Source organism: Pogona vitticeps, chromosome 2 (assembly GCF_051106095.1).
Source record: "Pogona vitticeps strain Pit_001003342236 chromosome 2, PviZW2.1, whole genome shotgun sequence".
Classification (NCBI taxonomy): Eukaryota; Metazoa; Chordata; class Lepidosauria; order Squamata; family Agamidae; genus Pogona; species Pogona vitticeps.
The window spans coordinates 80,334,384-80,351,163 of NC_135784.1; the positions used below are offsets into that span (position 1 = coordinate 80,334,384).

The following is a 16,780-nucleotide window of genomic DNA, read 5'->3' on the forward strand; positions in this document are numbered from 1 at the left end:
CTGCGACTAAACAAAGTGTTAATTTAGGCACCTGCGTTTCTGCACCGAACAGATGATAAAACCGGCGACCACGCGAGGCGTGAAATGAAACACAGCACTTCCGGTTTGGGCTACGCGTATTATAACCGTATGGGAAACAACTATGTCGCAATGAGGTTCCTAGAGAGGCCTCTCACAAGCCGCCCTTCCCTTGGAAGCGCAGCCGCCGAGTGAGCGAGGGGAGGGCGACCCCGCGTGGAAGCGCCCGCCGATTGCAGCATTGGTACGAACGGAGCTGGTAATACACTCAGGAAGAGAAGGTAAAAACTACAGACAGTGGAGTCCCTCAGCCCGGCCGTTTGCAAGTTGATTTGGCAATGTGTAGCCTGTATAATTAAATTGTAAACCGCCCGGAGAGTGCTTGTAGCGCTATGGGGCGGTATATAAGTAAAAAAAAAAAAAAACCAGAAGAAGCTTTACTGTGTTTAAAATTTAAACGCAGTAGCAGTCTTATGCTGGGCAGTGGGAAGCAGGAGTCACTCATCCTCCAGTCCCACGTATAGCAATTAAATAAATTTTAAAAACTGCTCCTGAGGTTGATAAAATACGTAGGAGTTATATTACCCTCTCTTCCCCTCCCCTTTTGCGGTTTTCTCCAATGACTGCCACCTGTTATTAGATCACGTTTTGCTTCTTCGTAAAAAGCCCGAGTTTAGATCAGTCATAAAAACCACATAGAATAAGTTTCCGGAATGCCTGTTGTTGTTTTCAGCCCTCGAATTATTCCTAACTTATGGCCACCCTATGCGTGTGAGATATTCAAAGGAATGGCTTGCCACCAGTGCCTTTAATCAGGGATTTTCTATGGCCAAGAAGTGATTTGAACTTAATCCCACACTCCATGTGCTACACCACACTGCTTTTTTTTAAACAAGATATAGGGAATAGTAGTGACAAGTAAGGTATTTTAACTTTAACCACCGCCATGCTTGAAACTAACCTCTAACCTGGCTATTTACAAGTTCAGTTTTTTTAAAAAACAGACATTAAGTTATTGAGCTTTGGTTTCCTTTAAGCAATGTAAGTACCTTATAGAAGTCCTGAGAGGAAATAATTCCTAAACTGAGGGCCCACCTCTGAAAAGAGCATATCACTAGTATCCTGCAGTCTGGTATTACTTAAAGATGAACTATAGAGAAGGGCCTCCAAAGGTAGTCTCAAACCTTTGGCAGATAAATGTGGGTGAAAGCATAGGTCTTCAAATAATCTGTGCTCAAAGTGAAACTGTTTTAAACATACTGTAGATGGGAAATAGGAGACCCTCTGGATGTGTTTGTTAAACTCCAACTACCGTAATTTCTAACCACTGCTGTTTGGGGCAGATGAGAGCTGGAATCTAACAACATCCGGAGGGCTGTACGGTATGCAAGGTAAATAGAAAGAGGAATTAAGGAGTGGTACTTTTGAGGGTAGCATCATTTATGTGCAAAGCCAGTGGAGCAAGCTGGGCTGTTGTGCAGGACTTCAAACTAAGCTAATTATTATTATTTATTATTATTATTTATTTTATTTCTATCCCGCCTATCTAGTCCCATGGACCACTCTAGGCAGCTCTAAGCTAAGAGGTCACTAAAGTGATGGAAATGTTGACTGAGCAGAAAGGGACATCAAGCTGAGCTCAGCAGCTTTTTTTTAAAAGTATGTGTGCTGTGAATTAACTAGAAACTGCTAGAAAACAAAACAAAAGCTTAAAAGTATGATTACCATGTTGCACTGTGCACTGCCACTGCTCAAAATGTGGCTTTTGAGCTTTGGCTTGTGCAAAGTGTGGCACACTGGCTAAAAAAAAAAAAAGGACCAAGCCATGCTGCTATTTAACAGATAGTCATCCTTTGAGACCCACCCACATGGGATGATAGAGACTTCATGGGGATCCTAGAAACAGAGGTGGAGGGCACAGAAAACAGCACCAACTCAGAGGTCCCTTGCTGTAGGCTGTTTAGGAGATATTGCTGCGGAAGAGTGCAGTGGTAGTTACAACAGCTACGTGTTGCTGTTCCACATAAGCTGTATAGCTTGGTCTCCCTACAGCCTTGTCTGGGAGCAGAGGGTCTGTGACAATTTGCTGTATGTTCTGGCATGGCAACGAGCTCCCTGTTTCAGTTTTTATGTGCACCATTTGGCCCCTTCCACGTTGTTCTTCAGCATTCTTTGCATTTCATTTAAAATGTTCATAAAAACAGGAAATTGTATATTAGAATGTAAAACGACACTGAAATCTCAGCTTGTAATTGTGACATAATGGGGCCTCTTCCTCACCATGAAGAAGTAATCTGGAAGTTGAGTCATGGCAACAGGACTTCTTTCTTGTTAGTTTGAAATGTTTCGCTACTCATTTGTAAGAAAGAAGTCCAGTTGCAATGACTCAACCTCACCTGGATGACTGAGAATCTTCCAAGACACGAAGAAGCAAATACCTTTAATTTCTGTGAAACAGAATATAGATCAATTTGAGATGTACAGTATATGATTGTTTAAAGGACTGATGTTTACTCAGTCTGGTAAACAACAAGTTAAATGAATTACTTTTGGTCCTTTGGACAAACTGAAGCTGGTTCTAAAAGCCTTGGGAAGGTGGAAGGGAGGGAAGTGCCTACTTACCATCATGGTTTCTTCAAGTCCTTCTTTCTCTCTGGGCAGTAGTAGAAAAGGGGTTGGTCAGTAGAGCCTAGGATTGGCCCAAGCCAAAGAGCTCCTTGGCAGAGTTTGTTGTAAGGACAGAATGAAGGGGGAAAGCTGTGGCAGGGATTCTGTGGCAGATGAGATGGCCCTGTTCTTGTCACAGGAGGAGGATGTATGAGGACATTGGGAAAGAGACAAAATGAAACACACCTGGTTTTTGTGTTTTTGTTTATTGCACGAGGAGGAGGAGGAGGAGGAAGCCTAAGTGAGAATTCTGGGGCAGTCTGTAGCCCACGGTCTTTGTAAGATCATGAGGAAAAGTAGCCACCCTATAGAAACTGAAGTTGGCTTTCTGGTTGAGGGCCACTCTGGAAAGGAAAGGGCACCTTCTTCCCCCTTTCGGGGGTGGTGGTGGGAATTTACCCTGGCAAGGATGGAGTAGGAAGGGTGCGGTACCTCCAGAGAAGAAACCCCTTTTTCCCACTGTTTGATTTCGGAGCTTGCGGCAGGGAGCCTCCCCTCGTGAGTGACAGCGCCGCCGGCCCAATGCGGAGCAGAAGCGCCGGCCGCGCCCAGCCAATCCCAAGCCAAAAAAAAGGGGGAGATCAAAGCAGAGCATCAAGAGGGCCGCCGACGCGAGGGGGGGGGGGTCGGGCAGATCCTCCCCGTATCTCAGCAAAACACAATGGCCAGGCAGACCGGGAGAGCCGCCGCCCCCGCCGCCCCCCCGCTGCTGCTGCTGCTCCTCCGGTGAAGGTAATCTTGCCTAGTGGCGAAGCCCCCCCCCCCCCAAAAGAGCCGAGGCAGGGCGCGCTCGCTCGCTCTCCCGCTAGCCAGCCAGCCAGGCGGGCGGCCAAACCCGGTTCGCCGAGGTCCCTCCGGGAGGGCCACGGAAGCCGGCTTTCTGCAGAGAGGCGAGCGAGCCCGCTAGTCCGTAGCACGGGCACACGCCCCCCGGTCCTTGCCTTGCCCTCGGGAGAGGGTCGCTCGCCCACCTTGGCGAGCGCGGAGGTGGGCAGGGGGGCTGAAGGATGGAAGGGGAAGGCGAGGGTCCGCCCAGGTGCCCCTGCCTGGCCAAAGGGAGTGGGTGGGGCTCTGAGCAAAAGAGGGAGGGAGGGAGGGAGGGAGGGAGGATGACCTTCTCTCCCCCCCCCCCCCATGGCCGGCTCTCGCCAGCGATTCTGGCCTTGAGCGGACTGGTGTGTCCCGTGCCCCCCCCTTCGAGGTGGGCATCCGAAAGGGAAGAGGGCGCGACTCGTCCCGGTCGGGGGACACCTCGCAAAGCGCTGACGTCATGGGTTTTGTCTAAGCCGGGCCCGGCGCACGACGCAAATACAGCAGTGGGGGGGGGGGGGATGATGGGACTCCGTGAACCTTTAGAGCAGGCCCCAGGGATTGATGGAAGGTGTGTGTTCAGCCTTCCTAGCCAACAGAAAAACCCGGCCTATCTACTACCGCGGGGTTCTGCGGGAGCGCCGCCACTTTCTTTTCCTCTTTCCACGTCGGGAGGGAGCATCAGCCGTGCACTAAAACGGGGTGGGTGGGAGATGGCCTCAGTTCAGAAGTGAATCTCGGTGGACATCCTCATCTTTTGCAGAGAAAGAGAACTACTGTATGTCTGAATGAAGTTCCTCTTTTCTCACAAACTTCCTCTTCCACTGGTAGGAGATCAAGGTGGGAGTTCTGTTATTAGGTATAGCTCAGCAGCTGAAGTCCACTGAAATCCACTAAAATCTCTGGGAATCTTTTCCTGCTTCCCCCACTTAAATTTGCAGGGGAAAAAAAAATCATGTGATGTGAAGCCAGTTCTGACTTGCTCTGACCCTTTTCAGAGTTTTCCAGGTAGACAGTAGCACTCAGAAGTGGTTTACTATTCCCTTCTTTTTTGGGGGGGCCACCCAGGGATGTGCAGCTTGCCCAAGGCCATACAGGCTGGCTCTTCTCCCAGGAGGCACAGTAGAGAATCAAACTATCCACCTCTGGTTCCGCAATCGGACAGCGACGTAATCTGAACCACTCAGCTATAACAGAAATGAAAAGAGCTTGACAATTGATGATTCTATTGAATGTTAGGACCATGCACTCCTTCACCACATTGTAATTGTATGTAAGGGGGAAAGAACTATTTGAGAAAAGGAACTTGTTCAGAAAATAAAATGCTTACAAGCCAGAAGGGTAGCTTTGTTAGTCTGCCGCAACCCAATCAAAACATCATGTGGCACTTTAAAGGTTAAAAATAAAAGGTTATGCCAAATGAAACTTCTCAATTTTTAAGGTGTCACAAAAGTCTTTGGTAATGTTTTTACATGGTTTCTCTCATTCATGCAAGACTGGTCCTCTACTGGTGTTAAAGTCAAAAGTATGACACTCAAACAATAACCTCAGGGCAGTATAAAACTTTATAACACCTTGGTAATTTGAGTCTGTGGTGGTCTTTCACAAATGACATTCATGAAAGGGTTAACTTCAGTGTGAACCAGATAACCTCTTCCAATAGTATCACAATTGATCTATAATCAACGTATAAATAGTTTCATTGAAATGATGCTAGGCAGCATCAGCTTGCTTAATTTTACAACCTTTATTCGTTTGTGTTGCTTCTGTACACAAAAATCCAATAGTTATTGAAAACATGTAACTCTTTGAAGTATGTAATGAGAAATCATTCTTACAGGTATGAACAAGGTCATAGGTACAAATGCTTCAACAGAAATCTATTTTTACAACTTATGAAAAGCTGTAAATATGAAAAGTCGCAACTAAAAAAGAAACCAAAAGCAAAAATGAAGTTGCTGGAAAATTTTATTTTGGTTGTAAGCGTTTAGCTGTAAAAGTTACAGGCAAGAATTAAATCCAAAAATACAGGAGTTGTTAGCTTGAAAAGGCACAATCAAAAAGCAGGGAGTACATTTCTGAAACACATCCGTAAAAAGTAAAAATGCATTATAGCTTTGAGTAACCTTTAGTATATCCAGACACACATGAAAAATATTAATTTTCTCACTCAAGGCATTGCTATTCGCACCAATGAAGGGAAAGCTGTGATTTATGTGTGTTGCCTCTGTGCTGCTGTATCTCCTGCCTCCTGCTTCCTTGGAATCTTGTGCCTAGTATCTGTGTTGTCAGTATCTAGTGTGTGTAATGTGTGTGTCTCTTGCTTCCCCATATTTATATTTGTTTATATTTCCTTCCAAATATCAACAATGGAAACTTGCTAGTGAAGTAAACTGTTGCCCAATTTGATACATCTTATAAAGCTTCTATGAGAATTTACATTGGTTTTGTCAACTTAGGAAGCTGCTGTCCAAGCAAATTACTTTAATGGCAAAACTGTTGTAGCAAAACACTGTTGATATTTTGACTTGTTCCCTTGAACACCTGCAGCACCAGTTAAATTTCAAGAGAGCAAACCACTGTGGTCAGGTACCAATTTTTTGCACTTACATTTTAGTACTCCAGGAATTTCATGGTCTAGGACCTTTTTTCTTCAGTGTCTTGTATTTCTTTATTATTTGTTTACACTTCCATGTTCATATGTTAGTTTACTAGGAAAGAGATTTTTTGCAAGGCAATGCTATTTTATATTGCCTTTCTTTCAGGCTTGGATGGAGAGCTGGCTGAGGGTTTTGCAGTGACATTTAGTATACTGTTGTTCAAGCTTCATTTTCTTAAGTATATTGTACATTTTTGGGGTTGCATTTTTATAGTCACATTAATTTCACCACTCTATACATACGAAATTTCAGACCTTGACACTGGGATAAAATGATGGCTGAGAGCATCTCTTTGGACTTCACTAGTCCATATATTGGCACTAGAGCTGTGGTGTCAATATGTTTGAAGAGATATAAAGATTGCTTACCACATCCACAGAGTATCCAGCAGGGTTTGAAGTGACTGTGATTCATTAGGGAAGGGATGTTGTGGTCGTGATTGAAAATTCTCAGAAAAATGTCAACTTAGTTGACTACAGCAGCACTATCAAGGCAAATATTTGATCCTTTTGGTACTAAAACCTAAACAAGGAGGAAATAAAACCAAAGCTGCAATACTTGCTAGAGTGTAAGTGCACTTGAAAATAGTGGAACCTGAAATCATGAACCTGAAATCATGAACACTTTGTATAGTGTCTACTGGGTACACTTCTGTTTTTTCCATGTGTTATTTTTTTAAAAGGCTAATTGCAGGCAGGATTTTAAAACAAGGAAGAGTTCTAGGTGATTTTCAGCCTATGGATTAAAATTAGTGGGGAAATAATGTATAAAATTATGACTAGTACAGGAGCGTTACTAGAGAGAAAATACTGTATAACTCATCACAAAATACAGCAACTTACTATATTTCTTCCTCAAAATTACTTAGCAGTCAAAAAGTGTATATCTTGGAGCAGTGTATGTGCTGTGCATGGTCACTTTCCAGGATTCATTGCCACAGGAAGTTCTTGGGGTAATGAGAGTAAACACTTTTAAATATTTGATTCGTACAGTGAGGACAGATCTATCATTTACAACATATAATAGCCAGAAGTGCCGTATACCTTGGAGGACTGGATTTAGAGGGAATTAGCCAAGAATGAACAGTGTTGTGCCACCTTGCTTTTAGTCTTGCTGAGTTTTTGTATTGGATGATAAGAAGCCAAACTAGACAGAGCATGACCCCAACCTTGCGTAGCAACTGCTAGGGTCTTAACTTATTACACAGGTGGGTAAACACAAACCCTTTATATATTGTTGGACTGTGTCATCATAGCCCATGGTGAGGGATGATAATAGGAGCCACATTCTGACAACATCTGTAGACCCATGCCTTGTCACCATGTTCTTATGTATGAAAATGATTGCAGAAGGATAGAGAAACACCATTGACTTAACTTTGTATGTTTTTATGCACTCCAGGTCTTTGACTTTCTTGTGTCGTCTCCAACCCCCAACAGCAAACACAGAAATGTTGTCCTGCTGACCACAAGTATGGGATTTTCTAATGTAGGGACTCAGCATTAGACAGTGGACTTATGTACCATGCATCTAGAAGCATTATGTGTCCAATTTCCTTAGTAAAAATCTGTGTCTGTGTGTGATACTGATTCAAGAGGCTTGCTTCCCTAAAATCCTTCCTTTATTTTATTTTTATACTTAGAGGGCTGCAGAAAGCAATTTCATCATAGGTTTTTCCCTTTTCACCTCAGTGAGAATTTAGTCTAGCCTTGTAAATAATTCTGAAAATGTTACCCACCGGCAGAAGGAAAAAGTTCTCTTTTTCCTCCATCTTGATGTTTTACATTTATTGATTTAATCATGTGATTGTTTTACAATATATTTTGATAGTTATAATTATGATTTTATATGATTATATTTTATGATGTTTTATAACTGTTTGTAAGCCACCCTGAGTAGACTTTGTCTAGAGGGGCGGGGTAGAAGTCAAATAATAAATAAATAAATAAATAAGGATCTATCTGTTAAAATTTTTGTGTTGCTTTAAAAGAAGAAAAGTCTGCTGATGCTGTCTCCACTGATGTCAGCATAGAAATGCAGAATGTTAACTTTTTAGCAGGTATTCAGTACGATGTAGTGGGTAGAGTGATAGACTAGGACTCTGGAGACCAGGGTTCAGATTCCCACCTGGCAGGGAAACCATTGTGTGTGTGTGTGTTGATGCATCCTAGAAGCATCATTTGGTCCAATAATAGAAGATGGAAAAGCTGGATTCAGCTAGACTAGTGCCCGAGGAGGTACATCCAGGATTGTGCTATCCATGTTGCCCTATGGTGAACAAACTGGGCTGAAATTTCAGCTCAACTAAGAAACTAACTGGTCTGGACCTAGATGAATTGGCTGTTTACAGTTCTCCATTTGCATGATGAGTGTAAGATGTGCTAGTCTACTTTGTAGCGTTGCTAAGGATAATTTGGGATACAATGATGAATCTTTCCTTTTTCCTTCTTCCCTTGCTAAGGATTATCCAGCAAGACTTCTGTTCAGAAGAGCCACTAAGGAAAATGCAAGCCAAAGGTTTTTCTTTCAGGCTTGTTGACCAAAAACAAGTGGGAATGGCTTTGTAGCTGAAAACGTTGTCGTTCAAGTAGAAGGTAAAAAGCTTTCCTTCAAGATGAACTACAGCGCATCTACTGTGAACACTTTGTACCAGAGTGGCATGACCGTCTCCGATCCAGACCATGGGGCACATGTGGATGGGACTGGCTCGGAAATGGCTACAATGGCACCCGAAACCAGTAGCTTTAACAGTACGAAAATCCCAGATGTTGCCAGCAATACCCCTGGCATGGGTACCATGCTGCTGTCCTTCGGCATCATCACTGTGATTGGGCTGGCTGTTGCAATGGTGAGAAAGAATGCTGTGTGGATCCTTCCATGGTGGGGAGGGCCCTGCTAAGCTCCACCTTAATCTTTTGAGTCCAAAAATGCCTAGGGCTGAGCCTTTCCTTGCTCATCTCTCTACAGAGTTTTGTGGCAATTGAGCTATACTGGTGGTTGTTGTGGGTTTTTCGGGCTCTTTGGCCGTGTTCTGAAGGTTGTTCTTCCTAACGTTTCGCCAGTCTCTGTGGCCAGCACAGAGACGCCCACAGACAACCTTCTGAAGGTTGTTCTTCCTAACGTTTTGCCAGTCTCTGTGGGCGAAACGTTAGGAAGAACAACCTTCAGAACACGGCCAAAGAACCCGAAAAACCCACAACAACCATTAAATCCTGGCCGTGAAAGCCTTCGCGAATACATTGAGCTATACTGGCTTCCTCCAAAGGAGTGCTTTGGGATAGTTTTGCTTGGAGGTCTACACATAGAGTACATACCTACTCCATGAAGCAGAAGGCTGGTTATGGCTATTTTTTCAACATGGATTTTAGTGGCACCTTTGTATATGGGGTCCTGTGGCCACCACCGAAGCACATGATCTGGTGCACATAAATGCAATAGAAAAGTGTAAAAGAAATTGTATGCTTCACATCTAATAATTTAAGAATACAATATAGTATACTCATGCCGTGCCCTAGATCATTCCCACAAAATGTATGTGTGAGTTTTCAAAGACATCGCTGTGCTAGTCTGTGCAAGAGTATCGGACAAAAACAAAAATTAAAATGAAATACTATTTTTCTCGCTTTTTAATTTTTGTTTTGTTTTTATCTGATGTGTACACACAGGAAGAGATAGCTAAATCTTGCTGAAAATGAAATTAAGATAACGAAAATTGGGTGGCCAACTATATTTCCTGCTGTACAAAAGCAACATACTTAATTCATCTGTTTTCATTCCAGATGCTACAGCTTTTCTCAGGAACTGATGCAAACTTATGGCAACTGCTCTCATTTTGCAGAGGGATATGTGCAGGAGGTGGGTGGGTGAAGGAGAGGTCCGGCTGAAAGTACACTTCCAACAACTGAGTTTTTCTATTGTTTTTCCTAGGTTTTGTACATAAGAAAAAGGAAACGGTAAGTTTCCCCTGCTGTTGGGTAACCGTGTTTAGGGCCTGCTAGGTTTTTTTTATTTTGAAATCCCCCCCCACCTACCCACCCATAGGCCTCCATTTGTAAGCAGTGGAGTCTTGAACCAGGTTCAGAGTTTGCCTTTCCAACTTTAAAGCAATGTTGAGGTCAGCAGAAATGATGTAGTCTTTGCTCAGGAAGCTTGGAGTCTCAGCAGTAGCTGTGCAGCTGCTGGGGTGTGTGTATGGAAGGTGTGTGTTTCTGTTCAGCCTGATGCCCAACAGTGGTGGAAATGTTTGCTCTCCATTTTCCCTAGTAGACTAGAGAAGCTGCGGCACCAGCTCATGCCTATGTACAACTTTGATCCTGCTGAGGAACAGGACGAACTGGAACAAGAACTCCTGGAGCATGGCAGAGATGCTGCTTCTTTGCAGGCCTCCCAGAACAAGGTAACACTACTGCTTTCAAGGATGGGTAATGTTTGGATCTCCAGGTACTGTTCATAATCTGCAATCAGTGGTTGTGCAGGCGAAGGCTGATGGGAATCCAACAACATATGGAGAACCAGCAGCAGCCCATCTCTTGTCTGATGGATAATAGCAGTTATCCCTATTTTGTGGCTACAGACCACATTCTCTTCACCACTTGCTGTGCTGGCCAGGATTTCTGGGAGTTGTAGTCCAAGAACATCTGGGGACCCAAGGTTGAGATCCACTGGTCTAGATGCTACTACAAGAGGGCTATTGGTACAGTTTTACGTAGCAGTTGAAACCATAGCTGCTTTTTATAACCCGCATTTGAAAAGTAAATAACATCAGTTTGAGAATTCGTGATCAATTTTACTCTAAAAGATAACAGGTTTATTTAAATAATAATGAAGTGTCTTTAAGAATTAATTAGAGACATGGACACATGTTACTATTGTTATTTAGAGCAGCTGAAGAAGGCAGAAGCTGAAATGTCTTTCCAAAATATTCAGATATTTCAGTTTTGTTAGTAACACTAATATTCAGCTTTCTGATAATTATTCTAGTTCAAACTACTCAAAAATATTGTAGTGAATTCCACTCGTTTTGCGAGTGTAGTTAGAGAATAAGTAAAACAACTACTTGTTTGATTGGTTTAGGGAGTGTAGTTAGAATGACAACTCGGAAAACAATACTAGAAGTAGGGAATGTAATTGGAACAAGAAGAACATCCTATTTTTCTTTACAGTACTTTAAAACAAATCCCAGTTGTTTTATAAGCATAATTAAAACAAGTAACTTAATTTGGTCTACTTTGACCTTAATCCACTGAGTGAAATGAGACTTGCCTCCAATAAGTGTACATGGGATCACTGCCTGTGATGATTTCAAACTGCAGCAGGTGGAACTAGGTTTTATAGAAACATACTGAAGACGGGATTAAAAACTTTTTGAAACCAAAAATGTCAAGCAGCAATCATAGAACTTATGTTGGTTCTAGTCATGTGAAAAAGTCACCGTCTTTGAATTAAATTGTTTTACATATCACGACATAATAAAAAGAATATCATCCTTGGCAGGTCTGAAAATTAGGTGGATACAACCTCAGAGGAACAACAACACATGACATATTACACTGTGTCACAATTTATTTTACATGTGTGAAAAACTAAGTACACCTTATGATTCAATACTTTGTAGAACCACCTTTAGCAGCAATAACTTGAAATGATCATTTTCTGTATGACATTAGCAATCTCTCACATCATTGTGGAGAAATTTGGTTCCATTCTTCTTTATAATGGTGCTTCATTGAGGCTTGCAGGCATATGTTTATGCACAGCTCTCATAATATCCAACCCACACCATTTCATTCAGGTTGAGTTCTGGTCTTTGACTGGCCCATTGCAACACCTTGATTCTTTCCTTTTTCAGCCATTCTGTTGTAGATTTGCTGATGTGTTTGGGATCATTGTCCTGTTCCATGACTCAGTTTCTGCCAGGCTTTAGCTGTCAGACAGATGGCGTCACATTTGACTGTAGAATACTTTGGTCTACAGAGGAGTTCATGGTCACCTCAATGACTACCAGGGTCCCAGGTCCTGTGGCTGCAAAACAAACCCAAATTATCACTCTTCCATCCCCTTGTTTGACAGTTGATATTATGTGTCTGTGCTGATATGCTGTATTTGGTTTTTGCCAAATGTGGTGCTGTACATTATGGCCAGACATCTCCACTTTGGTCTCATCTGTCTGAAGGACATTGTTCCAGAAGTCTTGTGGTTTGTCCAGATACAACTTTGCAAACTTAAGCCATGCTGCCCTGTTTTTATTTTTATTTTTAGAGAAAAGAAGCTTTCTCCTGGCAACCCTCCCAAACAAGCTATACTAGTTCATTCTTTTTCTCATTGTACTGTCGTGAACTTTAACATTTAACATGCTATCTGAGGAATTATATCAGAAAGGTCTGGACGAAAGGCTATATCAACATTTGGGTAGACTGAGATGATGTTTCTTTCTCACAATAATTTGGTACAGTATGCATTGTTTGGGTAATCTTTGTCCTCTTTGCTGCTTCTGACACTGGGAAGGCAGCGTTGTAGTAAACTCTGTAAAGCAACAACTTCATCTGTAAGTATGTTTTGCAAATCATACTGATAAGCTTGTTGTAGAGTAAATGCATCTTTTCTTAATTGTTGAACTGATATGAAAACCAAGTCATCCAAAAAGCCAAACTTGCTGTTTATCGAAGAATATCGTTCCCTTCTTTCATGCAGACAATTGACAAATGTGTCAATAACTAAATTATAAGTTTGAACTTGAAACTTTCTGCTTCCTTCAACAGTCCTGAACATATTTCACAAGTGACTCAAGCATGTTGGTTGCAGTGGCCAAGTGCAGCTTACTTGATTGTAAATAGACATTTGTTTTATTAATCTGATTTAAAATCCTGTTGCAGGATTTTAAGTTTCCTCTTTTTTAAAGAAAGTGATATCACTGGATGCTGTGATAACACTGGATTTTCATCTGGATTATTTCCCATATTTTGGACACATTCAGTAATGTTGCAATAGTTCAGTTGCAAAACTTCACCAGCATAAGCATGACTAGACTAGCGAGTGTCTCCAAGCTGCTTCAAGAAAAGTACCCATCCTTTTTTGTTTGGCTTCAGATGCTCTAGAACACTGGTTCTTAACCTTGAGTTACTCAGGAGTTTTGGACTGCAACTCCCAGAAGCCTTCACCACCAGCTGTCCTGACTGGGGTTTCTGGGAGTTGCAGTTCAAAAGCATCCGAGTAACAAAGGTTAAGAACCACTGCTCTAGAAGCCCTACAGCTGCCTTCTTTCCCTGTTCCCTTCTTATGCCTTTATTTCCTTTTAAAAGATCCAGACTTGATAAATATTTGTAGACTTTGGGAGGCACACAGACTAATTCAGGAGCCAGCCTGGTTGATTTTAGGAGCCAAAGAAATGGTCGTTCCATAGTGTTGTATATAAAACAGTTAAAAATAGTAGGTGCCAGCAGCACTACTTATGAGCCCTGGCTCCCTAGATTTTCCAAGCCCTGAATTAGAATGTGTAAAAAAGCAAGAAAGAGGATTTTAATACTAAACACAAAACATCCTCCTTACAGTAATGCAATCAGTCTTGTCCACAAAGTGAGTATCACACAATGGACTCAATTCAGTGGTGTGACTTATCATATCACTGGTTTTTAACTCAAAAGTTTCTATTAAGGTCTATAATATTCAATGAGATAAATTAACTCGTGCTATTGAATGGAGTCCATTGAGTGCAGAATTTCAGCATGAGAGGCAAAAAAGTGAAAATAAAAACAAACAAAAAAATACCCATACTCCTGGCTCCAAGAATTAATCAATATTGGCAGGTAAGATATTCTCCTCTGATAGAATGAGAATTTTGCAAACATACCATTTTAATGCATAGACTTGGTAATATCATGCCAATGAGCAGTAAATACATAGTGCCCTCTGTGCCTCCAAACAGCCTGCCTGTGCCATCTTAGCCCCCAAACAGGATCTCTGTAACACTTTAGCCTCCTAACAGCCTCTCTCTGCCATCTTTGCCCCCGAAACAGCCTCTCTGTGCTATGCCTGTCATTGTCAGCTCCGCCAGACTGGGGTCCTCAATGACGTGGGTGGTGGGAGAAAAGGTGCAAGTGTCACCAGTGCTCAAACGGCAAGAAGTCATGCATTGTGGTCCTGTTGTGTGATCTCAGTGCATATAAGATTTCAAAGGCCCACTGAGGAGCAGGTAGCACAAGCTGTGTAGCACCATCACAGAGGGGGAAAATCCCCATCTTTATGTGGCCCCCTACAGACAAAGCCAAAATGGAGAAGCCTTGTGTGAAAAACTAAGTACACCCTTACCGCTTCCATAGATAGGAAGAGGTTAGGTAGCAGCCAACTAGGGTTGCTTTATTCAGAGGGCAAAGTGGTCAATTGTCCAGGGCCCACTGTCTGTAGGGGGCCACATAAAGATGGGGATTTTTGTAAAATAAATCATGACATAGTGTACTATGTCATCTGTTATTGTTCATCTGAGGTTTACCAGATGATTTTTGTTATGTCCTGATATGTAAGACCATAGAATTCAAAGAGGGTGTACTTTTTCACATGACTGTATAACTGTAGTTCTCAAGACCTTGTTCAGGACTAGAGGTGAGGGTATTCATATTCGTATACCCCTGCACAGCTGTACATAATGAGGGTCTCCCCCCCCCGGGGGGGCTGGACCATCCACTCATGCATCTGCTGCTGCTGGCTCCACGCTCCCTTCCAATCACTCCGGAGCTCGTGATCAGCTATCCACTCGTCAGCCTGGCATGTCAACACATTGTAGCACAAACCCATTTTAACTGTTAGGAATGTTATTGTAGCCCTTGCCTACCTGGTGCTAGCTAATTTTTTTTTTGCAATGACTTTAGTAAACTATTGTTCAAGTCTCAATTTTTAAAACACTTCCATTTTCAGGGCTACTTTTCCTACACCCCCCCTCCCAACTTGGGGGAGGGAATAGAAGAACTTGTAACTGATCTTACAGCACTCTTTTTTTTCCTCTCTGTTAATTTTTCTTTGAAAGCCTAGCCAATGGGAGCAGGAAGATCCGGTATGTTTCTGTCGTTGTTTAGAGTAGACCTCCCGTCTGTGCTAGAATTCACCCTGTAGTGGACCAGCTGGGAACTCATGGTTGCTTGGGACAAATTTCTCATGGTTTACAGGGTGGGACAGAATCACCTCATTCATTTTTGTATGAATAGGGTATTAGTAGATATTCAGTCAGCCCTGTGAAATGGTTTCTTTGCAAAATATCAGCCTTTAATGTGAATTTTGTTTCAAATGCAAAGAAATTTACGAGCAACACAGACTACAAGCAGAGCATTTCAACAGTTCTCTGGACAGTTTTTCAGATTTGTCAGCAGCCTTAGAGGCTGCGATCCAACGGGGGCTGGGCGGAAGGGGATCCAAGAGGTTGATTTTGTTATTATGTGCTGTCACCTCAGAACTGGCTTTCAAGGTAAGTGAAATATTTAAGGAGTTTTACCAGTTCCACGTCCCTAGAATGTTTCCATGGTTGAGTGGAAAACTGAGCCCTAGTCTCCTGAGTCCACTCTGTCCACTACATCACACTGGGTAAAGAGCTTGATAACAGTGGCTTTTTTGTTAACTGGAAAAAAAGAGCTTAACTAAAAATGTGAAGGAAAAAACCTCTCCTTTTTACTTGCCTCCAAAAGTTAAAAATAAAAATCGGACAAGGGTATGGGGGCTCAGGTTTGTGAGGAGACCCTCAGAACATGGCAAAATTGTCCCTCGTGCCCCTGGAGAAGAGAGGGGATTTGTGAGTATTAAAATATATACACACATACCACTTAAATGGGGAACATGGGTGATGAGGGTCACAGAAATGCTTTTTTTGGGGGGCTATATGTCCCCCTCTTCCCCCATTTTAGGTTGTACCTGAGCTTCAGAGTGCAAAAGGTCCAAGTTGGGTGGTGAAAACATGAGCTAGAATTGGCTGCTTTGGACTAGGGTTGCCAAAAATTGAGAGGCCATATGATGTTTGGGGTGGAATTCTGGAGGTTCTGGTCCAGAACAGTGGCTGTTTGAAGCTGTGGCTTAAACTGTTCTCCAAGGGTAGTGATCCTGATTCAGGCTGGACCCTTGCAAGGTTCCTGCAAATTTCTGATGAAAAATCAAGGTAGCAACAGGGCTTTGGAATTTCTTATCGGTTCCTTGGTTTGCTCAGGGCAGCAAAACTAGCAGAGGCCATTGCTCCAGTAGTGCGTCTGCCTTAACTTTGGCAAACTGCAGGCTTTCATAGCATTGTGCCTTTCCACATTCAACCCTTCTTTCTTGCCTGAAAGCTACTGCGATTTAAAAGTTCTGCGCTCTGTTCCTTGGACATTGGCTCTTGCTTGGGTTGGGGGTCCCCTACTTCCATCAGTTGTGGGGCTGAAGCAGTGGGATGTTTTCCTTGCAAGAGTTTGGAGGAAGGTGAGGAGGACTCAAGGGAAGAAGGCAGGAATTTCCCCTCCCTCCCCCTCCCCCCCCTCTCTCTCTGCTTCCTCCTTCCCTCTCTTCCCCCCTCTCACAGGCATCTCTGGTGAGATGAGTATTTATGGGACTCTCTCAGATATTGTTCTCCACTCTTAGCCATCCCTATTTGTAAATCTAATTTAGTTACTGGATTT

The 16,780-nt window shown here is 42.7% G+C and overlaps 2 protein-coding genes across 20 annotated transcripts in view; one reads left to right on the forward strand and one right to left on the reverse strand.

The window, feature by feature from the left end:
- Positions 1–2,785, reverse strand: part of HEMK1 (HemK methyltransferase 1, mitochondrial release factors N(5)-glutamine) — an 86,494-nt gene extending 83,709 nt beyond the window's left edge. For 3 of the 7 annotated variants that reach the window (XR_013541760.1, XM_020788786.3, XM_078385484.1), the window contains exon 1: positions 1–159. The gene's annotated coding sequence lies outside the window, so the exon portion shown is untranslated. Of the gene's footprint in view, positions 160–2,640 lie in introns of those variants that run through there. The other 4 variants (XM_020788796.3, XM_078385485.1, XM_078385483.1 and 1 more) reach the window with 3 other exon arrangements.
- The window catches only part of C2H3orf18 (chromosome 2 C3orf18 homolog), a 25,551-nt gene continuing 8,895 nt past the window's right edge, over positions 125–16,780 (forward strand). Inside the window, exons 1-6 of one of the 13 annotated variants that reach the window (XM_072989809.2) lie at positions 125–299; positions 7,557–7,626; positions 8,617–9,003; positions 10,083–10,108; positions 10,419–10,551; positions 15,172–15,198. In XM_072989809.2, the coding sequence (XP_072845910.1) occupies positions 8,770–9,003; positions 10,083–10,108; positions 10,419–10,551; positions 15,172–15,198 (420 nt within the window). In that variant the 5' untranslated portion in view covers positions 125–299; positions 7,557–7,626; positions 8,617–8,769. Of the gene's footprint in view, positions 300–3,216; positions 3,418–3,499; positions 3,673–7,556; positions 7,627–8,616; positions 9,004–10,082; positions 10,109–10,418; positions 10,552–15,171; positions 15,199–16,780 lie in introns of those variants that run through there. The other 12 variants (XM_072989808.2, XM_072989813.2, XM_072989810.2 and 9 more) reach the window with 12 other exon arrangements.